Here is a 24329-nt window from a genome sequence, read left to right on the forward strand (position 1 = left end):
AAGATGAGGCCTAACCAGTTATTCTATCATCTCCAAAATGAAACAGTTGAAGTCATGAACGTCCTAAAAAGCTTGATTTGGTACCCCAAACCATAATCATTACTGGCAGGGTAAGGACGCAGGCCCCTTTTGCCATTGCATGGCCTTATTAATTTCAAAAAGCTATAACGTAGAATCCTATACTATCCGAGTAGAAAACCAAGCATTATTTTAATTCAGGTGTGTATTTAGCAACCAACATAAAAGTAGCAGTGATTACCCACACTATAAATTTGTATCCTTAAGCTGGAAATTATGTTAGCACAACATCACAGTTAAGTGGTTCATTTTTCTTTATTTTGTTTTTTTTTTTGTTTTTTTTTCAAGCACTGTTTTTTTCTGTACTTTTGTCCCCAACAAGATAACGTTGTTAAAAAAAAATTAAAATAAATCAATCACTCTATACAGCCCAGAAGATGGTGCAGATTTTGCCATCATTATGTTGTCTGGGAGACGGGAGAAAGAAAAAAAACAGAAGAGCTAATAAAAAGTTATTTACAAAATACAAGTCTCATGTTTCATTATTATTCTTTTTCTTTATACAATGCTAAAAGTTCCCAATTTTTTCAACATCTGTACTTGCTGGAGAACTAAAGCCATTAATGCTTAGGAGGTGGAGAAAATCTAAAACAGCAACAACCCATTCAGTGCCAAGGACTGTCCATGTCTGCGCAAACAGTAACAAAAAATTATATATTAAAATGGAAAAAAAAAAATTCAAAGGAGGACATGAAAATATGTATATATACACACACCCACACAACTAAACAAGAAGCAGGTGATAAATACAGAATATGTTTTAACCCACTGCATAAAACAATCAGGCCTTAAGTAGGTAGGAAAACAAAAACATTATTTAACCATGGAGATCATTAAGTAAATGCTGAGTGCAAGAAACAGAGGAGCGAATATAGAAAACATCTTAGGGTTAAATTTACTATACGGCGCTTTAAAAAGATGCCACGTCTCCAGCGGTTTCAGCCATTGGATATAAAGGTGCAATAATTTACATCACAAAACACCTGGTTTTGTACGGGATATAACTGCGCTTTTAAATCCAGTGGGCAAACCCACTAAAGACGTGGCAGCATTGTAAAGCGCTGCATAGCAAATTTAGCTCTTGGTATTTTAAATTACCACCCAGACAGTAATTTGACACATGCACCATTTGATCACAATGCATCCCCCCCCCCCCCTCTCATTAGTCAATGAGAAAGTATGCTGTGAGATAACTAATGCAATCACAATTAAGAAAACTGTTAAAAACAGAATGATGCAGGAGAAACAAAATGTTTTAATATATGCAGGTAATAAGTATGTATTTGCCTGATATGCTTTTGGAAAACAAAAAAATTGTACTGGAGGGCGGGGGGGGGGGGGGGGGGGGGCGGACGCGGACACTAATGAAATCATCTAACCTCTAGTCGAATGGAGAACATTAATAAAATGTATTCATTAAACGTTGAAAAAAAATATTAATGACATTTTCTTTGCTATTCTGCCTATGGATAAAATAACCTTTGAGATATTAGCTTATATCATCACTGCTGCTTATGCCGGGGCCCCTGCAGCCCTAATAAATGTTTAGCGTTTTAACCCAGAGTGTCCAATCTACGAAAATAATGGCTTTAAATCAATAGTAGGTCGGCCCTCTTACAATTTGTTTTGTTACCTACATTTTAAATTGGGCATAACCACTATGTCCGTTGATTTGACATAAAAGTATAACCACTATTTTACAGCAGCATGCCGGGTCCCACAGCATCGATGAGCAAACACTGTCATTACAGGTCTTGTACATGAGCTACTGAGCAGGTAGCGTTTTACCCACAAATATCTTTGTAATTGCAACTTTTGTAAAAATGAAGACTATCCACAAACTTTTGTATTTTTATTTTTTTTGTTTTTTTTTTTGACTTAACTATGATAATTACTATGAAATCGTGCCTGCTGAAATGGTCAGTACATGTGTCAGGTGCTCACACAGCACCCAAACCACTCCTCATTTTCCCTGTTGCACCCTTTAACAGCAATAAGTGCTTTAATAATTACTATAGCATTAGAAGATCTACTAGGAAGCGAAGGCTGACTGACACACCCCCTATTCTCTGAAATCTCGGCAGCGAATCAGGAAGATCAAACGATTACAAACATACAATTTCCAGGCATTAGAAAATAAGGAAAGCCACCAACTACAGTGACGACTCTTATCTGCCTTGTGCACAAGGAGGCTGAATTAAAGCAGCGGGTTAGGTACACAGTGTCACGCACAGAACATTAAAAAAGAAAGTGGAACAAAGTACAAAGAAAAGAAAAAAAGAAAAACACAAAAGGAGGAAAAATAGGTATCTAAAGTTCTTAAATTCACTAAAAACTGTGAAATTGGCGCTCTGCTCCGGGGATAAAGTTTGAATATCAAACAGCGGATTCTTCTGAAACCAAATTGTCTTGTAGGAGATTTTATTTATTATATATACTTATTACTAAAATAAGAATATATCTATATATTTTCTTATTTTAGTAAACCCCACTTTATCTGTGGAGCGGCCGCGGTCTGGAGTAAGGACAGGGTGGAGAGGACGGGGGTCCCTCTGGGTCTTTGGCAGTTCTGGAGCTGCAGGAAGATCTGCGCGGGGGGCGTGGCCCTCCCCAGTCTGTGGGTTCACTGGCTCCTGCAGGATCCGGCTTAGGGTGATAAGGAAGGGGAAAATGTCGCCTCTCCCAGGGCTGTATAGTCTGAAAAATGAATAATCAAAAAAAAAAATTAGAACTATGGACAGTGTAAGAAAGAGTAGACAAAGTCAAAACTCTAAGCAACAAACATTTAAATATATAGCCATGTATGCACAAGGTGCTCTGTGTCTATTGCAAATAAAAGGAATGGCCAACAACAAGCTTCTTTTACTACAATCATATCAGACTCCAGATGTGTCCCCCTACAGTCATGCCAAACAGCCCCTCTCTGCGCACCAGGTCCTGTGTGACACTGCTAGCGGAGACCGTCTTATTCACCAGAAAATGCATCTTAGTAGCAATGTAATGCAAGGCAACCAAGACGCACAAGGAGACTGCACTGATTAATATGCGACACATGTTGATGTGTGTAACGGAGTTTGAAACTGCATATGTGCTAGGTTGCAGCGGCCGCAGCTTTTTTACACGCACTTCAGTCGCACAGATATACAAGTGTCACATATCAAATGAATCAGCAGTGTCTCCTGGTGCATCGCAGTACGCCTGTGTGTGCATTTTCGGGCCCACCTGGCAGCTCACTCACGCCAGGCATCTCACGCGTATTGAGGCTAGCTATACGAGGACACATCTGTATTAAAATTTTTAAAAAAAGTGAATTATCTATTACTGACTTTAGTAAGTACTCAGCAGAGCCAGACTGTGGTTAAAACAGGACATGCATAAGACAGGGACATAAAACGGATATATACAAAGTAGACAAAATAAATGCAGACATGGGGTAGGGGGTTTTCAGTCATCATTTACAGATATGACTGTCTAACACTAGACATGCCCTTCACTAGCACATGAACTGCAATAAAGTATATAATAAAAGACCTCCACAAGCTGTATATACACTGCCAAACATGGCTCTATATTTGTATCAGGGCAGTTTTAGGTTAACTGTGAACAGTCTCTGGTTTCATAGGAAACCCCAGATGTGTCTGCGCTTAGGTTTTCCATCTTGGGACCATATTCAATTAGCGGCGAAAAGTCGGAATCCGTGAAAAAGTATGGCGGATGATGTCATTTCGTCAGGCGGAAACTTTTCGCCCTACTCAATTGCAAAGACTTTTCGCGTACGCGGAAAGTCAATGCAATGTAATAGGTGAAAAAGTTTCGCTTATGATTAGCAGGCGGAAAAAAGTGCAGAATTCCAAATTTGGGATGCAAAGGAAGGTGGGGAAACCACTCTGCACCCTAGAGACAGCCCCCCCCCCCCCCCCCCAAAAAAAAACCTATATAAAAAAAAATGAGGAACACCCCAAAAAAAAACTTTGAAAATGGGGGCATAAAAGTACAAAGTGGGGGTACACGCATAAAAAGTAGCGAAATAGACTTTTGGGGTGCCTGCAAGTATGGGGGAGGTTTTTTTTGTTTGCAGGTGCTTGCTGAAGGTGCGTTCTTTAAAACTTCACTTTTGCGATTTTAAAACCATGCTAGCACCCATTTTCAAGTACCCCAAATTTGACAGGACTACTTATTTTCTTAAAAAAAAAAAATACTGCTTAATGCTATTCTTCACCACTTGTGCAAAGACGCTATATAGGGGCAATTGACAGCACTTAAGTACCCCAAATAGCTTCAGTAGGGCTATTCAGGGACATCTGCATTGATCCCCAACATTAGTGCATCTTTTGGGGGGTGTCAGGCTGATCTCCCCCATTATGACAGCACTTTTCGCCTGTTTGAGTTTCTCCAAGTCGCGTTTTCGCGTCCTTTGGAATTGAATACGGCGAATAGCTGGGGGGTGCCAGATAAGTTTCTGCGGCCAAAACACACGATGTAGGCGAAAAGTATTGCGGGTGCAAAACTAATTGAATACGGGGCCTTGGTTGGATTCTACAAGCAGGTACCTGAAGCCAGGGTTGGCCCAAGCATATCTGCCTACAACAGCCAAACACTACAAACATAAGAGTTAAAATTAAATGTCAAATGCAAAAAGAGATATATCAGAAACTTGAGAATGCCATTTAGGCTGTGTTTGGGTTATGGGAGATGTATATTCAGAAGTCAATATTGCAATACTCACTATCTCTTCAAATCCCGAATCGGACACAGAGCTCTGTGTCTCCTCAGAGAGCAGGCGTGGGGTATCCCTAGAAGTGGGTGTAGGTGGTGCAGATAAGATGTCAGGGCTGAGAGGTGAGAAGTCTGGTATGGCTTGCCAGCTGCTTGTGTCCGGGGAGGGGGGCTGGGGTGTGAGAGGCTGTGCGCCAATGGAGGGCTGCGGTGTTACAGAGCCTTCAGATGATCTATGAGTCCTGACACAGAAGAAAAAAAAAGTTTTTATACAAACATTTAAGTTAATTTAACGCTTAAGGGGTGTGTGTGTGTGTATGTGTGTGGGAGGATTTTACCTGCTTCCCCGTCGCTGTTGTGGGAGGATGCTGCTACTAATCCACCGTGTCCGCTCCATCTCCTCACACTTGGCATGTAATGCAGTAAATGCTGCGTCTGAAAGATCTTCCAGCTGTAAAGGAGACAAAAACATATATATATGTAATCATCCACAGCCTGAAACGAGTTGGCATTAAGAAACTTACCACAAATAAGGAAAAACCTGAATAAATAAATAGCACTGAAACATGTAACCTGGTACAGACATCTAAACATGCTTAAAGAACCACTACTGCACACAGCTGAGGGGGACAGAATAGGGCACGAGTTTGTAAAAGGGCCAAATATGATGATTTTGCCTCTGGATGTAAAACAGCAGTATTTGTATTAGGCAAAAAATAATAAGATGCCAAAAAAAACAAAAAAAACACTTTTGCCATATTATATTCCACACTTAGACTTATTTGCATGTGTAACTCAAGAAGGAAATCATAACCTCATTACATCCCCCCCTTTCTTTTGAATCCTTGTCCTCCTATTTTTCTTTTATGCATGTTGAAGAAATTCCTTAATAAAAAAAAGCAATGCAGTTAAAAAATGGAAAACATTACCTCTTCTAAGTCTTCTTCTTTACTTGGACTCAGTGAAGCGATTTTAACAACACGCCAGCTGCAGGACCAGAGAATAAAGTGATTAAATGTGAAAAATTCATATTTCCTTAATGTAATACATTTCCCGGAAGGAAATGTAGAAATGGATAGTCATGGTGTTTACAGAAATCCCCACAATTTTTGTTTGATCCAACCCTAAAAGTACTGCCATCACCTACTCCAAGTAACAGAACCTCAGGGGCTACACACAGAACCCCCTGGTTTGCCTCCACACCCGTGAATCTCCTGCCTCACACACAATTTAGAGAAGCTGAAATAAAAACTGCTCTGAGCAGAGCTTTGGCTAAAATCAGAAAGGATTAAGACAAGTTTTCATTTTCACTTGTCCAGATTCAGTCTTGAGAACCATGGGTGCTGCTGCTATGATACTAACAGAGAGCCAAGGCAAAAGCAGGGGTTCTGGTGACTGACCAAAAGTCTGTCCAAGCAACCATCAAACCTCCGCTGTGGTTAACCTATGACTGCAGTGGCAGCTAGCCCCGAATTCCTGACCTGTAACCACTATAATTATGTGCTTATACCTGGGAGTGAGGATCTCTTTGTATTGAAGTCTTTCCACTCTGGTGGTGGCTGCCACAGACATGGGTATCACAATGTTGTCTATGTCATAGGACGTCTCTGCTCGCCGCCTCCTGGCAGCCTGGCGGTTATTAGAAAAGAAAATTTTGAGTTTGAAACAATAAAACTGAATAAAACCAAAATTACAACAAAAAAAGGCGCGTGCAGAAGACAGATAAACAGGTGCAGGAAATGTCGCTGCTAATATTAGCCAGACACACTACAATAATTACAATGGATTAGGACAAGACGACTAAAGTACAAGTTATACCAATCTGAAAATAAAACATCACTAATACATAGAGCATAGAAGGAAACCCTTCCCTGTTCTATCTATACCTAATAAGGTATAGTTTGAGCAAGCTAGAGACGATTAGTTACTGGTAAAGTCTTACCATTGTCTACACACAGTGCGGCAGATATTTTGCCACATGGTTGTTAGAATATACACTACATTAATGAGTGTCCCTGTCAGATCAGTTTAACACCACTACGCACTGCTTAAAACCGTATTCATTGCCCAAAACATTTCAGGACTACACCTCTTTCCATAAGGTAGTCCTATTCATAGTGACGTGAACTATATTTGGGGAGATTTCAATAGCTAAACAAATAGGACTAGAATTTACAATCAATAGCCTGGTGCTGTACTGGACCACACATACATAATAGAGACAGATGTAGGATTAAACATCTGCTGAGGGATTTACGGGAATATATTTAAGATTTTGGAACTTTTCAATACTGATAAGATTAGTGTTTTACATGGTATTCACTTATTCCTCCCTCTATTTAAGATCTTATATTCCTGGGAATGGTACTATTGCTCATATGGAAGAGATGTGTTATTTTAGGATATGTTGGTAACAATATATAACTACTTTGCCCGGGAATATAGGTTACATTGATTGTGCAATTTAGTAACAGTGTATAACAGGCCCACAAAGCAGCTGATCCCCCGCTATATTCCAGATCCACACCCCCCACAATTTTATAACCCTATGTCAGTGCTCATTCTTCGATCTATAAACAGACATATGTTACTGAATCAACATTTAAAATACAGCATACAAGTTACTTGGGAATTTATGAATTGCATCTGAATAATGGCTTGGCACACAAAATGGCTGCCTTCACCAGAGTCCTCTCAAAAAGGGCTCAGTGAGATCACTAGTCCTTAAAAAGTACAGGCTTCAATCAAATACAGGTTCAGCTGAAAGAACTGTTGCCTGTGGACAGAGAACACTTTCTGAGGTAGGTAATTGTTTTTGTTATGGTTATTTTTGCTTCTCTAAGTGAATAACAATGTCAGTACTAGACATAATGTTTACTGTAATAATATAACTCGGAGGAGCATTTTAAATTACTTTGCGCACCAACTGTTTAAGTCAAGTTAATTCACAAACATTGCCAGCAGAGGGCAATGTAGGCTTCACAAATATCACACTGAAAGCCCACAGTATATAATAATAAACTGTTTGTGTTCAGTACTGTTCCTGGACAAAGGAAAGTACGTCATATAAGTGATTGTTTTGCAATAATTGATGCAATCCAAACTTTTTTTTAAACATTCCACTAGCCAGCAAAAGACAACGTGGGTCATCGTTTCCTTTCTACACTTACTGTACTTGGGATAAGTATATGGCACACTTTCAGAATATCTTTTAACCGAGGTCCCTATAACAGTATTAAATGTTTAACCAACACTTCTGCATTTAAAACGTTTAAGTGGTTTCTCTCTGATTCAACTTCTGCCCTTAGAATAAGGCTCAAAATGACCGAGACATGCCATTGGGTATACAGAACTGTAATATGTACCTCAGAGGCCTGGTATCTACCAGGCATTATGGCAAAATTGAAAACAAAAATGCTGCTATAAGTTATTACCTGCACTCAAGGAAAGCTAGTCAGCAACAAGCAAGTCACAGTGACAACGTTTATACCGTATATACTGATAACATCACCATTCATCATGCATCTGTCTGTGAAATGGATACCCATATACTAGTAATGTGAGTGGCACACAGCACTGCATGGAGGACTGTGTGTGAACGTTGACCCTGGCACTCTAATACTGTGAAAGCAGCCACGAGTTAAGACACTGGGTGCTTTACAGTAGGTGGGGCAGAAGACGCTCGCTGCTATAATGTGGCAGAGTCGTTGGCTGGTATACTGTGTGAAAGCAGGTAGTATCATTTGTTGGCCAAACACGGTGTAGCTAAACTATAGGTCATTTGGGCTATATAAAAATACCTTTCTAACTGCTTTAACCTTTGCAGATTCTCTTTCTGAACGTCTAACTTTTGGAGGACTTCTTCCAAGTCTTATCTACAATCTTCTGTAGTTATCATGCAAGTTATAATACTACAACCCAACTGAGGGGTGTGTGGGATCAGAAAAACAATCCTGATGTTCCTATACAGGTGTAGATTGGCCAGATGTTGGCCAAACCCTTCCTACTTTAAACATGCCCACGCATGAACCTGCTCAAGTTTGTTGAGCTATTCTATGTTGGTTGAAACTCTGATTATAGACTTTGATAGCTTCATTTAGTTCACCAAAACTGGCTACATAGGGACACGTAGGAAATGCAAACAAAAGGTGATGATCCATGACCAAATACACCCTTAAAAAGAAGATGCTCACAATAAAATGCTGTCAAAGCCGAATCTAAAACACAACATGCGGAGATACAGCAGATCATCTCACAGTAACCACTTTATCATACCTTGGTTGCTAGAATGTCGCTTACTGAAATAAAAAACAATTCGCTTCATCTTACCGCAGCAGCAGCACTGAGTGACGCTGAACTTGACCCATCAGATGGTATTGAAAGCTGGCGTGAAACTATTGTGTTATCTGACCCAAGGCAGGGCACACCAGTGTCCACATCATGCCGTCCTGCTGAAGAACAAAAAGAATGACAGGTGCTCAGGGTAATATAATACTCATTTGGTTTGGCTCACACGGTTCCCAGAATGGTCAGTGCATTTCCTCTCACCATCTCTTTCCAAGGGACTAAAATGCCGTTTCTTGTTGAGGGGAATGGGGAGAGAGAGTGAGCGCTCTGTTTTTAGGATTGACGTTCTCTCACACTTTAAGGTGCGTTGTGAAGGTTCCAAGTGTTGTTTTGGGGGCAGCTCTGGAAGGGGCCTGTGAAGCGTTAGTCCTGAAACAGGAGATAAAAAGGCCAGGTTTGATTGATGGTACAAAAATCATCACTGTAAGAAGGAGGCAAGTGCGGAGAGCAGGGTGGTGTACACACAGAATAGGGGTGTGATAACGGGAAGGACATAATGGTCTGAATCATTAAAGGAAAAAAGAAACCTACTCAAACCATGGAAGTTTACGTCTGAATAAGTATGAGAAACATGGGTATATATATGGCTGTGACTATCAACTTACTGTGAGCATGGAAAATCCCAGGCATTCGTTCTGTACGGGGAGTTTCAGGGAGGGTGGTGGGTAGATTTTGAGGGCGTGGTTTTATTTTTTTGCTGGTTCTCAGCCTGTCCATCTTGTTGTGGGATCGGAGCAGAGAGTGGAGTTGCAGACCAGCAGGCACATCTGAGCAAGACAGCGTAAGATATAAGCAAATTGGGGATTATTCTGTACAAGACGACTTCTAAGTCTGAGGGCCATAAAAATAGGACCTCATCTAAAACATTATAATATAAAAGCAGCCACTAGCTGTTTTACTATATTACCTTTTATTAAGTTTGAAAGGGTTCAGTCTATATTTAGCTGATAAAGGCTCAGCAATTTTCACAATTGTGCCCATCTTGAGGAATTCACTACGCGCCCAACAAGATGATCCTGAATGCAGTGAGCAACCATAGTACAAGAATTGCTTTAGGTACCAGCAGCCTCTGGTCTCTAATATAATTAGACCTGCGAGGAGCTACATCATCTTTTGGACTTTAGGTCTGAGACAATAACCTTAGGTCATAATTTAGCATTTTACAAACAGTCAGACTTCCTACAGTTGGATGAGGTCACAAGAGGTTTCTGCACACACCACAGTCAGCAATATTTATACATCAACATGTTATTAAGCAAGTGAATGTAGAAGAAAATACAAGGTAATACACAGAGTGTACCACAAGTTTATGTAAACGTTACCTAATCAGATATGGGTTTAATATGCGATTGTCTGTACTATCAGAAGCAGACAGATACATAGTGTCATTCTGCTATGTGGCCAGCGTGCACAGCAGTGAGCATTACTTACTATTGTGGACAAACTCACCAGCTGGGAAGGACAGCACAGGATGAATTGCAGGATCCAGTAGGGTCAGACGTTCAGACAATGGATCACTGTATGGAAACTGGGTTGAAAGCCCCGGGAAAGTGGCACACATTACACACGATGAGGAGACCTCACAGGGGCGTGGAACACTGCGCTGAACCTGTATGGATAGAAGACATGAGTACCAGCAGGGGGCAGTAAGTCTCCTGTTGCACCAATCTAGTTTACACTTGCTGACTATAATCTATTCATTGTGCTCCATTGGCTTCAAAGAAAATAAATTAGTAAGTAAATACTATTTTTCTCCATTAAATACAGTAATATAAATTTACCAAAACCATAATGTTAGGGGCCCAGTATATTATTTAGGCTGCCGCAGCCCGATTCTTTGCATGGGGATCGGGGGGGGGCAGCTGCACCAGTTAAATCCAAATGAATTCAACTGGTCTCACAGTCAAGCTCGAAGAACACATCCTTATGCCTCAAAGCAATTTGAAAATAAAGAGGACTGCAGCCACCGTAGGAACAAGAAACAGGTCATTAACATGCTGTACACTTATTAATAAAATCCAGCTACACTAGCATATGCAGCTAGCAGCCTGGAATGGATACAGGCGGCCACAATGCTGGTGGTGGCATCCAGACACCATTCATAATTCCAGCGCATCCCGACAGCAAGTAGTGGGGTTAGGGGAAAGGTTAGGCACTAGGGGAAGTGTTAGTGTTAGGCAGTAGGTTGGGGGAAGGGGGGGGGGTTAGGGTTAGGCACTAGGGGGTGAGGTTAGGTTTAGGATACTTACACACAGGTGTCGGTATCCTAAACCTGTCAGGATGCTGATCACCTGGATCCCAAGCGCCGGCATCCCATACCCAAACCGCCTGGCAGACATACTACACAAAGGTGAAGGAAGAGAGGGGAAACCCCTCTATTTTTAAGGATGCAGTCTACACAAACAACACCCTGTATTACCATAAGCCTACTTCTAAGAGAGTAACACAGAACATCAATAGGTAAGTAGAGACCCCATGAAAAGTCAGCTGTGTTGATAGATACAGCTGGGAGAAGAGCAGCCTGTGCCCGCATTCACCTATCATCTGGCAGGAGAACCACAAGTACAGCACTTACTGCTGAATGTTCCATTACCAGCCAGAAGGGACAAGTTACTGAGAGTGTGACAACAGCTATCAATCAGTGCAATTACTGCCAAAATGGGGAAGGAGTCTTCAGTAAGTGCAGACACAGTGTTACACATTTGCTTATGTGCAAAAATGTCAAAGATATCAAAAGAAACCGGATGATCCGCTAAAGACTGAAATGGAGAGAACCACACACCAATAATACATATCTTCGATAGCGAGTAAAAAAGAAAGCGAACACGCAAGAGCATCTGAAAATAAATTCACCTTGTGGCATACCAGCAGACCTCCTAATCTAGTAATTAATTTCTGACTGGAGCTAGATATGCCCACTATAGATTAACCTACAATTAGAAGCAAATTCAGCTAGAGGTTGCAAATTTGTGCCTGGACAATAATTATGTGACACATGGGGGCCTGAATCAATTCAGCGTGCTGTTGATAGTGCCGGGAAGGAGTTCCCAGAGCTATTCATTTCAGCCCGCTGTTAAGTCCACTAAATGATTTCTTCTTGCACCCTCCTGAGTGCGCAAAGAGAAATCTGACTAAAATGCTGGCCGCGATGCTGTTTTCCGGCTTAGCGCGGCGCTAATAGCCTCGCAGCCGGGAACTTTAGTCAGAGAATGCCAGCTCTCGCTACTTAACAGCCAGGTTCATTCGCAAGAACCGTCATTCTCTGATTTAACTTGTTATATAGTCGGACCAATTTCACATCGCTCTGAACTGAATTGCCCACAAGGGGTGCAGATGCAATTTGGTGTTAACTTGTTTGCATGAAGCATGGAAATACAGGGCAATCTTTATTTTAGCTGCGCTAGCATGCACTCATCTCATATACATCAATCTGTCCACACAATTAAATGTATTCACCAGCACAACATAGTAATACCAAGGTGCAAATCTGCACCTTCTAGCTTGGCTTATTTCTTACTTTAATGGGGAGATTTATCAAATGTTGGAGAGGGATAAAGTGAAGTGAGATAAAGTACCAACCAATCAGCTCCTGTCATTTTTTAAACACAGCTTACAAAAATATAGTTGGGAACCAATTGGTTGGTACTTTATTGCTCTTCAAGCTTTGTTAAATCTTCTCTAAGTAGCTAGGAGGCTCAGAGCTCATAGGGCATTCATTCACCTGGGTAGGCTCCTACTACTACTACTACTAGCAAATGAAAGTACTATACAAAACAACCTGCAGCAAGCAGAACTGTGGAGGCCAGAGAAAAGTGTCACACACAAGGAGACCTACAATGTAATGACAGATGCCGGCACAATAGAGGGTATGTTAATTCCAAGATATAACATGTGAATCACACACCAACAAAATATTGGGTACTAGAGAAAATTCATCATCAGGTCCTCAAAGCAGCACAAACCATAACCATCGCTATCAAGCAGAGCACAGCAGCGCCCTGGACCTGATAACGGGGGAGGTACAGCCCTTTCTGCCTAGGGAACAGAGCACAGAAGAGGAGTCCTCCGGCTGTCACCACCATTAATTAAGAGAAATATATAAAACCACTCATTATAAATCTTTCAGTCACCCCAGGTCATTTAAGTTGTCAAGATCCTTACATGGCTCAGTAAGTAGAGGTGGACAAAATGGTGACTTCAGGAGCCAGGTAGATGAACCTGAGCCTGCTGGATAGGTACAGGGAATTGAGGGTTACATAGGACAACATAAATTGAGGCACCAGCACAAATGTTAAAGAGCTGAGGTGACCTGACAGAAGGTCCATAAGCAGTTTTCACCACAGCAGCAACAAATAAACCTGTGGATATGCCTTACCTTCCTATGGAGGGGCAATATCCTGTCTGGTCTCACCACCCGCCTCCTCTTGCAGTGGAGAACAGGTTTTGCCCGAGCACAAACACAGCTACTGTCCACTAAGGTGGCCGTGGGCTTACTGGGTGTATGCTCTTCAAGTTCCGAATTACAACGTGACGGGAGCCTGTTAGGAAGAACAAATGAAGACTTAGTAGCAGAAAAAGTGATGTAATACATCAAATCAAGCTGCATAACAGTGCAATCCCAGCAGTGGTGGCCCTGTTATGTGCCAACATCGTACCCTAGAAGCAGTAGTTCTCAACCGGAACCCTCAAGTTTTTCCAGCAGGCCATGTTTTGAGGATTTCTGTCTGTGGAAGCAGGTGGGACAATTACTGATCCAGCAATTAACTGACCTGTGAATGATTAACGAAATCCACAAAACATTACCTGTTGGTGGTATGTGAGGACTGGAGTTGAGGAATCCTGCCCCAGAGCATTATCCCCTACACCTGAAGTGTTCCCTCTAGGGTGTGCTAGCTAAGCACCGCCCCTGCCCTTTTAGTAGATGAAAAATTGTGCCCTGCCCTCTTAGGAAGCTCCACGCTGAAAGGATAATTAGCGCTGATGTGAAAACGAGCATGCCCATCAACCGCCGGCTCCATGAATACCCGGATCCCAAACAAATAACACACAGGGGACTTGGCAGAGAGCCCTGAAGCCTGCTGAGAGCAGGTGCTCCGGAAACATCTCTGACTGCAACAGAACCCAAGATGCCGCTGCATAACCCTGCTGATCCCGCTGCTGCTTCTCTCCCTCTGCAGCCTTCATGTCTCCTCTCAGTGAACCAGTATTTTTCTCACTTTCTGCTGGAGGGCTACAGATATGTCTGTCCAGTTACTTTGTGGGACACTAAAGGGGCATTTGTCATCTAGTTGTCTAAACTCTAAAGGCATGTTGGGAGGAATGAAAGGACCTGAAGGGGCATTTGGAGTTGTCCGATTGAACAGGGGCATTTGAGGTGTTGAATGGGAAAGATTTAAACATTATATATAATAACATTCCACACATTATCACCTACAAATCTGTAGCGATGCTTCAAAACCAAAATTTTGCTTTTCAAAATTAAAAAGTGCCCTCCTTGGCGATCAGTAAGTACCCTTCCCAAAAATCCTAGAGTTAACACTACACCAGTATATGTATTTATGCAATATTTATTTATTTTTTAAATTAATTCAACTCCCAAGAATGCTGTATCCTCTTTTGCCATCACTATAAAAGATCCAGGGTAAATTGACAAGACTGTTACTGTTTATATTGATTTAAAAGTGCTACTTGCCAAGTGTTGCTTAGGCTTCCCTGCCTTTATGGGCTGCCCAACACAAATTATGAAGTTCTTAGCAAGGAACAGACCAGAAGCTTATTCCTGACCAACAAAAGATTCCTGACTTGTAGGCTGAAGCCCTTGTGGCCTGTTACAACCTGGACCAAATGCAGAACGGCAACTTCAGGAACCTTTAAGCCACAGGGCTCAGTAACACACACCAGTCATACTGTGACCCAGGGCCGATTCTACCCATACGCATGGTACGCAGCTGAGTATGGCACCACATAGTGGAGGGCGCCTCAGCTGTGACCATGCGGGCCATGGGCAGACTGCGTCTCTGTGACACAGCTGCACCGCACATGTAGTGCTGACCAGACAAAGTCCAGTCAGAACTACACAGTGACAAACACAGCCGCCGGCAGCTGTGTGTTTGTTTTAATATGCAGCCAATGAGAGTGTCAGACTCTCATTGACTGCTGTGCCAACTGCCAGAGCTGGGCTGGAGCTCCGGCTCCCGAAGCGGGTAATGGGACTGGCGTCATATGGGGGGCACTATTATAAAGGACAATACTGGCAGTACTGCATAAGCAGGGGGGAAGGGGGGGGCACACTACAACTGGGGCTACTGTTTAAAGGGCACTGTATAGGGGGTACCATTACTGGGGGCCACTGCATATGGGGGGGTTCGGAGTACTACTGGGGGCACAAGGGGCACTTTTGAGGGGGGGACCACTACTAGGGGCACTGCATAGGGGGTACCACTACTGGGGGCACAGCATGGGGGGGGGGGGGGGGGACTACTACTGTTGTAGCACTATACAAGGGGCTTACTACTGGGGGCACAAGGGGCACTGCACAGGGGGGGGACCACTACTGGGGGCATTGTAAAAGGGGCACTGCATAGGGGGGATCACTACTGGGGAATGGGGGCACTACTGGAGTCCTGCATAAAGGGGGACCTCTCCTGGGGCACAAGAGGCACTGCATAGTGGGGACTACTACTAGGGGGCAATATATAAGGGGATCACTACTAGGGGCCTGCATAAGAGGGACCACTACTGGGGGTACTGTATCAAGGGCACTACTGGGGGGACTGCATTAAGGTGCATATGGAATGGAAAGGACTGTTCCCAGAGTGACAAGAAAGGTGTGTGTGATGGTTATGCTTTTTCCATGAGACCACGGGCCCCTTAATTTGTTTGGGCACGCGCAACAAGGCTTCTTGAAAAAGAGGAGAAGGCCCCTCGAAACGCGTTGAAGCCATCTGTTCATATTTCTTCAAAAGATCAATTCACGGAGGTCTGGAGGACTAACATCTTTACTCCTGATGACTGCAGCAAAGTGAGACGCGGCATGCAGACCTGTCTGATGTTTTGGATCCTATTTTAATCCTGTCTTTGGAGGTGTTCGTTGTTCCTGTTTAACCCTGTGTACCAATAAATGTAAATTTTTTCCCGATTTGGATGAGCGAGTGTTTACATTGCCTTGGGGAAGTGTAACTGAAAAAGATACCTTTACGGGAACACGAGGGAGAACTCAGATGTAAGTGATACATATTATCCATTTGTAACCTGTTTTACTGTGACCAGCGTGATAAAGATACCTTGATGGACACACGAGAAAGGATGATTATGTAAGTTATAATTATCCTCTCTCACAGGAATCGGGCTGGAGTTTATCCAGTAAAATTTTAGCTGGATTTTGTAAGCGCTGGTTTATCATATTTCCCTTTTACTTACGCGCAACAATATGCCTGGGGGCGCCAAAAAATATACTCGCTTACCAAAAAATTTGGGCTTGGGGCCGGCCTTGCTGTGACCTCTCAGAAAATGTAGAGCCAGGACAGCACTATTACACAGAATAATGATTACACCAAAAAAGTGGCTCTTGCCTCATCATGGAATAAATAGATCATTTTTACTTACGTAGCAACAATTCCATTAATGGGTTTCTGCAATAGTTTAGCTTCTGTACTTCCTTCATCAGCCTACAGAATGAATATGGAGAAAGGGTTAAGGTCCTGTACAGTTACCAGACAATGATGAGGGCATCTCCAGACAGATATGATTACAGGATATTGAATCATGCATATGTAACATGTGAATGTAGTTGCACAAGAGATCAGCAGAGGGAGCTAGACAGACACTTGTGTCTTTACACTGACCATAAGATTGCTAGAAATATGCTGCAGTAATTACACCATATGGGAGGGGTGCGAGAAAGCAGATTATAGGACACATTACATTAGGCAAAACACAACTTCTTTTCTGATATGAGAATATATAAAACTTAAAAAAATTAAGTTACAAAAGGCCAGTTAAACTATAAATCCCAAACAAGTTGGCCAAAAGTAAACACCACATTTAAGGTGCGTACACACTGGGCGATATTACTGAGCGACTACACGATTAAGACATCGTAATCGTGCAAATCGCTCAGTAATCGTGCACTTTTATGTCAGAAACGACCAGCGATGCGCGCTCCCGCTGGTCGTTTCCGACATTGTCCATCGCCTGAACATGCAGCACAATCTGCCGATAACGACAGATTGGCAAGTTCAGGAATGATGGAGGGTGCCTACACTGAATGACTGATCGTTCAGTGCAGACACTACAGGGGATCAGGAACGACAGTACGATTACGATGTTGTAATCGTACTGTCTTTCCTGATCGCCTAGTGTGTACGCACCTTTAAAGTTTTTTATTTATTTATTTTAAATACATTTTGCTATAGAATAATGCAATGGAACATTTGTTTTAAAGGGCACCAATTTCCCTACTGGTAGTGGATGCAGCCATTTTGTTGGCCAGGCCAGACAAATGATCTGGAGAAAACAGCCAATGAAATTCACTAGGAGCTACTTTCAGAGGTATGAGACGCTGTGTAGACTGGTTCAGTGTTATCACTAGCTCCTAGTGCATGGACAAGATGAACACTGACCCCTCAACACCCAAAATGGTTGGGGGAGCAAATTAAAAAGACTTCAATTATAAAACAATTACTAACATCAATGTAAGAAGCATTTTTCTAACATATACAAAAATGTAAATTAGGCTAAAGGTGTATACTAGAACATTCTAATATATACCAGTCATGTCGGAGCAAAATATAATTCATTTCCAGATAGAGTTTTAAAGTGTTTCACCAATGTGAATTGCCGGGTCAAATATTTTAGCCTTCCAACTGGGTATCATAAAAAGGTAGATTATACAAGCATATAGACACATAATATAGGAGCTAGTGAGAGACCCCTGATGAAGTCAGCGAGAAGAAACGCACATCCTATCTGGTTTGGAAGAGTTGTGAGCTGCAAATCTGGGCACCTTTGTCTGCCTCAGCTATAAGGTGCAGTGGTGAGTGAGGAGATACAGAGGCGTCCTCATTAGTCTTTGCTGCAGTAGTGCCAAACAAGTGTGGTATAAGATAGATAGAAATTAGATAGACAATGTCTAGATTGATCACAGATGTTAGACAATTAATAGATCGACAGGTACAAAAAGGTTGACACTAAAGGTCGACATGGAAGATGGTCGACAGTTACAAAAGGTCGACACGAAAATGGTCGACACTTCTTTTTGCGGGAATACCATTCGGCCCCTTGCGGGCTCGCTTCACTCGCAACACTGCAGCTCGCTTTGCTCGCCACATGGATTTATTCCCCCTCAATGCCCACTTGGGTGTTAGGGAATGACGTTGGACACTGGCTCATCTTAAGTGCCTAACCCTAAAAAAAAATAAAAAAATGTGCCAATCATTTTTGTGTCGACCTTTTGAACCTGTCGACCTTCTTACATGCCGACTTTTAGTGTGTCGACCTTTTGAATCTGTCGACCATTTGTAACGGTCGACCTTCCTACACGACGGCCTTTAGTGTCGACCTTGTGTACCTGTCGACCATTTGTAACGGTCGACCTTCTTACATGACGACCTGTAGTACCTGTCGATCTATTGACTGTCTAACATCTGGGGTTGATCTAGACATTGTCTATCTAATTACTGTCTAGCTACAGTCCGGCCACCCATGCCAAACAGCCCCTCTTGGGGCACCCGGCATGGGTCTCACACTGGCAGGCATCTTTTTGTTACCAAAAATGCGTCTAAGTCACCATGCGATGCGACTAGGACGCACCAGGAGACTGTGCTGATTAATTTGATGCGACACCTGTATATCTGTGTGTGACTGAGTCTCTCCATCAGCATACGAAGTGCTATGATGCAACGGCTGCAGCTTTTTTCCACACCAGGTTCCATCTTCAGTCTCAGTAGCACAGAGATATACAAGTGTCACATATCAGCATAGTCTCTTATCACATCGCATTGTGACAGATGCATTTTCTGCAAAAGAGACGCCCGACGCTAGTAGTTTTACACAGAACCTGGTGGCTCACTTGCACCAGGCATATCATGCTGCATGGTATATGGAGGCTAGAGGAGCAAGGACAAATCTGTAGGATTGTCATTTTTGTAAGCCGATTTTATGTATAGTTTTTAATTAAATGTATCTATTGTTGAGATAACTGCATTATTAAAGCTCTTTTCCCTCTATAAAATACCGGCTTTATAAATTTCTACACTGGAGATGTACTGAATTATTGGGGATATCAGATAAGCCAATATCTCTGCTTTTAAAGTTACTTATGAACTTGGCTGAAGTAATGAAATCATTGGTACCTTACTGAGACGGTGCAGTATGAGCCCCCCTTTTTTCCCTGATAGATACATTTCCCATGGTCATGGTTTCTCATTAAGACTAACCACACAAATGTACCCCCCAAAACCGTTACATCACGTGTAATGTATTTCCCTCTCTCTCTCTCTCAAGTCTTTACATCACACAAAGAGGTATATTTATCTAGCTAATTCTACCCTTAAAAAAAACAATATGTGGAAATGGCAGTTTCTGCATGTCTAAGGGCAGAATTAAGAATCGACAGTTCAAATTGAAAGCATCTCCTGCACCTCTTGCAGGGAGAACCTCCTGTTCGGTTTGGAGGAGTTGTGAGCTGAAAATCTGGTAACCTTTGTCAGTCTCAGCTATAAGGTTAGTTGGACTCCTCCGCTTTTGGAACTTTCTTACGGTAGCTGGTGCCATCTTTAGATGCCATTACACTGTTCTCTATGTGTGAATGCCGGCCAGAGAGGGATCTTGCTATCACTCTCCGGTGAGCTACAGTGACCACTACACACTGCAGAAGTGTGGCTGGATGATTGCATATGCACAGGTGCGTGGCCAGCTCAGAGAACAGAAGTAAAGTGATCATGTAATTGATCACTTCACTTCTCTCTTCCTTTTTCTTTGCGGGGACAGTACAGCCATGGCCAAAAGTTTTGAGAATGACACAAGTATTGGTTTTCACAAAGTTTGCTGCTTCAGTGTTTTTAGACCTTTTTGTCAGATGTTACTATGGTATACTGAAGATTTTACCTCAGCATTTCATAAGTGTCAAAGGCTTTTATTGACAATTACATTAAGTTTATGCAAAGAGCCTATATTTGCAGTGTTGACCCTCAATTCGCCCTAGCATGCTGTCAATCAACTTCTGACATTCTTGCCTAATCAATGCTTGGAGTTTGTCAGAATTTGTGGATTTTGTTTGTCCACCCGCCTCTTGAGGATTGACCACAAGTTCTCAATGGGATTAAGGTCTGGGGAGTTTCCTGGCCATGGACTCTTACATTTTGATGTTTTGTTCCTCGAGTCACTTAGTTATCACTTTTGCCTTATGGCAAGGTGCTCCATCATGCTGGAAAAGGCATTGTTCGTCACCAAACTGTTCTTGGATGGTTGGGAGAAGTTGCTCTTGGAGGATGTTTTGGTACCATTCTTTATTCATGGCTGTGCTCTTAGGCAAAATTGTGAGTGAGCCCACTCCCTTAGCTGAGAAGCAACCCCGCACATGAATGGTCTCAGGATGCTTTACTGTTGGCATGACACAGGATTGATGGTAGCTCTCACCTTTCCTACTCCGGACCAGCATTTTTCCAGATGCCCCAAACAATCTGAAAGGGGATTCATCAGCGAAAATAACTTTACCCTAGTCCTCAGAAGTCCCTGTACCTTTTGCAGAATATCAGTCTGTCCCTGATGTTTTTCCTGGAGAGAAGTGGCTTCTTTGCTGCCCTTCTTGATACCAGGCCATCCGCCAAAAGTCTTCGCCTCACTGTGCGTAAAGATGCACTAACACCTGCCTGCTGCCATTTCTGAGCAAGCTCTGCACTGGTGGTGCCCCGATCCTGCAGCTGAATCAACTTTAGGAGACGGTCCTGGCGCTTGCTGAACGTTCTTGGGCGCCCTGAAGCCTTCTTCACAACTATTGAACCCCTCTCCTTGAAGTTCTTGATGATCCGATAAATTGTTGATTTAGGTGCAATCTTACGAGCCGCAATAACCTTGCCTGTGAAGCCCTTTTTGTGCAAAGCAATGGTGACTGCACGTTTCCTTGCAGGTAACCATGGATAACAGAGGAAGAACAGTGATTTCAAGCTCCACCCTGCTTTTAAAGCTTCCAGTCTGTTATTCTAACTCAATCAGCATGACAGAGTGATCTCCAGCCTTGTCCTCGTCAACACTCTCACTTGTGTTAACGAGAGAATCACTGACATGTCGTCAGCTGGTCCTCTTGTGTCAGGGCTATAATGCAGTGGATATGTTGTTTTGGGGAAGTTCATTGTCATGGCAAAGAGGGACTTTGCAATTAATTGCAAATCATCTGATCACTCTTCATGACATTCTGGAGTATATGCAAATTGGCATCATAAAAACTGAAGCATCAGACTTTGTGACAACCAATACTTGTGTCATTCTCAAAACTTTTGGCCATGGCTGTATCATAGCCTTTATTCCGGCGACTCATGGTCATAAATATCCCTGGAAAATGTTTTCCTTATTGCTGTGATCAGGAAAGTTTATTTTCAGAGGTACTCCGCAATGTTTAATATATAAGCACCAAAAATGAGGCAAAGATATGTGATTTCCAATAACTGCCATAGAAGATATGGGGCTTATGCAAGTCTGCGAGATGCAGGCACAGGTGCGATTCCAGTGAATATCCCCATGTATTCAAATCGGCACTCATTTAAAAGCCATCAACCTGGTTTTGTCTTTTAAAGGATTGCCACTTTAACAAGATGAGCAGTCTCGCTGAAAGTGCACCCATGCCTGCATCTCATAGGATGGGATATAAGCTATAAACAAGATTAGGCGTTAGCTGACAGGTAAGTTATGATGGATACTTGGAATGTCAGTGTCTAGGCAGGGTTTTATAGGGGTTAATTTCAATTAGCAGCGAGTTTGCTAAAGAGTTTGTTTCATAAAACTTGCATACATTGCGTGACCGTGTGCACTCGAGCAATGGGAGATTCAGTTAGCAATGGCAATTCGCTATACAAGCAGCAAGGTTGTGTGACTTTTCTACAAAAAGCAACCTGAGAGAAGTGCATAAAAAAAGTGGCAACTGAGATAGCAGGACCATATAGAAGGCTGTTAGTGGCCATAAAGAATGTACTGGAGGTTCTTAAAAAGTATTAAATGGCTGGTTATTGCACTTTTTACTTTATATTTATATGGTTCAAAAATAATAGCAAGCAGGTGTTTTTCAGCAAATTAAAGTTTTTCCAGCATTTTGCAGTACAGAAAACTGTTTTTCTAGTAGTTTCAGTGTTTCCATACAAGTTTATAAAACGTTGGAATAAGCACTTACCTCTCATCTGTAAGGTCCAGTACCCCTCTCCCATCAATACAACACATCCACATACCTGTCCCACATCATTAACATCTTCACATACCTGTCCCACATCATTTACACCTCCACATACCTGTCCCACATCATTTACACCTCCACATACCTGTCCCACATAATGTACACATACCTCCCACATCTACACTTCCACATCCCTGTCCCACATCATTTACACCTCCACATACCTGTCCCACATCATGTACACCTCCACATATCTGTCCCACATCATTTACACCTCCCCATATCTGTCCCACATCATTTACACCTCCCCATATCTGTCCCACATCATTTACACCTCCCCATACCTGTCCCACATCATTTACACCTCCACATACCTGTCCCACATCATTTACACCTCCACATACCTGTCCCACATCGTTCACACCTCCCCATACCTGTCCCACATCATTTACACCTCCCCATACCTGTCCCACATCATTTACAGCTCCCCATACCTGTCCCACATCATTTACAGCTCCCCATACCTGTCCCACATCATTTACACCTCCCCATACCTGTCCCACATCATTTACACTTCCATATACCTGTCCCACATCATTTACACTTCCATATACCTGTCCTACACCATTTACACCTCCACATACCTGTCCCACACCATTTACACCTCCCCATACCTGTCCCACATCATTTACACCTCCCTGTACCTGTCCCACATTATTTACACCTCCACATCCTGTTCTACACCATTTACACCTCCACATACCTGTCCCACATCATTTACACCTCCACATACCTGTCCCACATCATTTACACCTCCACATACCTGTCCCACATCGTTCACACCTCCATATACCTGTCCCACATCATTTACAGCCCCCCATACCTGTCCCACATCATTTACAGCTCCCCATACCTGTCCCACATCATTTACACCTCCCCATACCTGTCCCACATCATTTACACTTCCATATACCTGTCCTACACCATTTACACCTCCACATCCCTGTCCCACACCATTTACACCTCCACATCCCTGTCCTACACCATTTACACCTCCACATAAAAGTCCAACGTCATTTAACCCATTATTGAGCTGTTTAGAGTAATTCACCTGAAAACTATTGGCCAATTTATACTAATTAAACCCCTTCAAGTGCGTGATTATTTATTGGGATGGGCCAGAGGTGCTGCACTAGGTCTCTACATTTTGACCTTAAAGTAAAGATTTACCAACCTTCTCACTTGCGCAGGGGGGTGTACACAAAAAAACTTACATTTCCCGCGAAAAATCAGTGCAAGTTTGGAATTCAATTGCCAATGTAATTCACCGTGCAAGTTCTCCATGAGAGCGGCTTGCAGGACCAACCAGCACCTATTTGACTTTATCCCATAGACTGTGCAGTAGACAGGATGAAAGGAAAGTTTAAAATGTTATATCTGGCCAGCAAAAGCCTTGGTTGTCTGGTTAAAGTAGTAAATGTGGAAGAATTTGCACTCTTTGAAAGACAGCTGGTCCATAGTAAATATCTGTCATATACAAAACACACACACACACACACACACACACACACACACACCCCTCACCTTTTTCTCAGGGTCTGGTGAGGATGTAGAGGCTGATGTTCTTGCATTTGGAATAGAAGGATGTAGAGAGTCCTCCACACAACTTTCAGGAGGGCTGGCATCTCCAAGGACAACCTGGCCCTGTAGATGTGGTCAGAACATAAGATACAAATATTTCAGATATTCTTAAAAAATAAAACAGAAGGGTAGATAAGGGAGAAAGACTCCGTTTGGGTGGTAGAAT

General features: G+C 42.5%; 1 protein-coding gene across 5 annotated transcripts in view; it reads right to left on the reverse strand.

The window, feature by feature from the left end:
• Positions 1 to 314: 314 nt before the first annotated feature.
• Positions 315 to 24329, reverse strand: part of KANSL1 (KAT8 regulatory NSL complex subunit 1) — a 108312-nt gene continuing 84297 nt past the window's right edge. For 4 of the 5 annotated variants that reach the window (XM_088442281.1, XM_088442289.1, XM_088442267.1 and 1 more), the window contains 12 exons: positions 24107 to 24226; positions 16747 to 16808; positions 13517 to 13679; positions 10591 to 10750; positions 9747 to 9908; positions 9343 to 9510; positions 9124 to 9245; positions 6305 to 6423; positions 5724 to 5781; positions 5133 to 5245; positions 4805 to 5036; positions 315 to 2775 (listed from right to left, as the gene is read on the reverse strand). In XM_088442281.1, coding sequence (XP_088298407.1) covers positions 2572 to 2775; positions 4805 to 5036; positions 5133 to 5245; positions 5724 to 5781; positions 6305 to 6423; positions 9124 to 9245; positions 9343 to 9510; positions 9747 to 9908; positions 10591 to 10750; positions 13517 to 13679; positions 16747 to 16808; positions 24107 to 24226 — 1683 coding nt within the window. In that variant the 3' untranslated portion in view covers positions 315 to 2571. The remainder of the gene's footprint in view (positions 2776 to 4804; positions 5037 to 5132; positions 5246 to 5723; positions 5782 to 6304; positions 6424 to 9123; positions 9246 to 9342; positions 9511 to 9746; positions 9909 to 10590; positions 10751 to 13516; positions 13680 to 16746; positions 16809 to 24106; positions 24227 to 24329) is intronic. The other variant, XM_088442293.1, reaches the window with a different exon arrangement.

The sequence above is a fragment of the Taudactylus pleione genome, unplaced genomic scaffold (assembly GCF_031769625.1).
Source record: "Taudactylus pleione unplaced genomic scaffold, aTauple2 ptg000018l, whole genome shotgun sequence".
Classification (NCBI taxonomy): domain Eukaryota; kingdom Metazoa; phylum Chordata; class Amphibia; order Anura; family Myobatrachidae; genus Taudactylus; species Taudactylus pleione.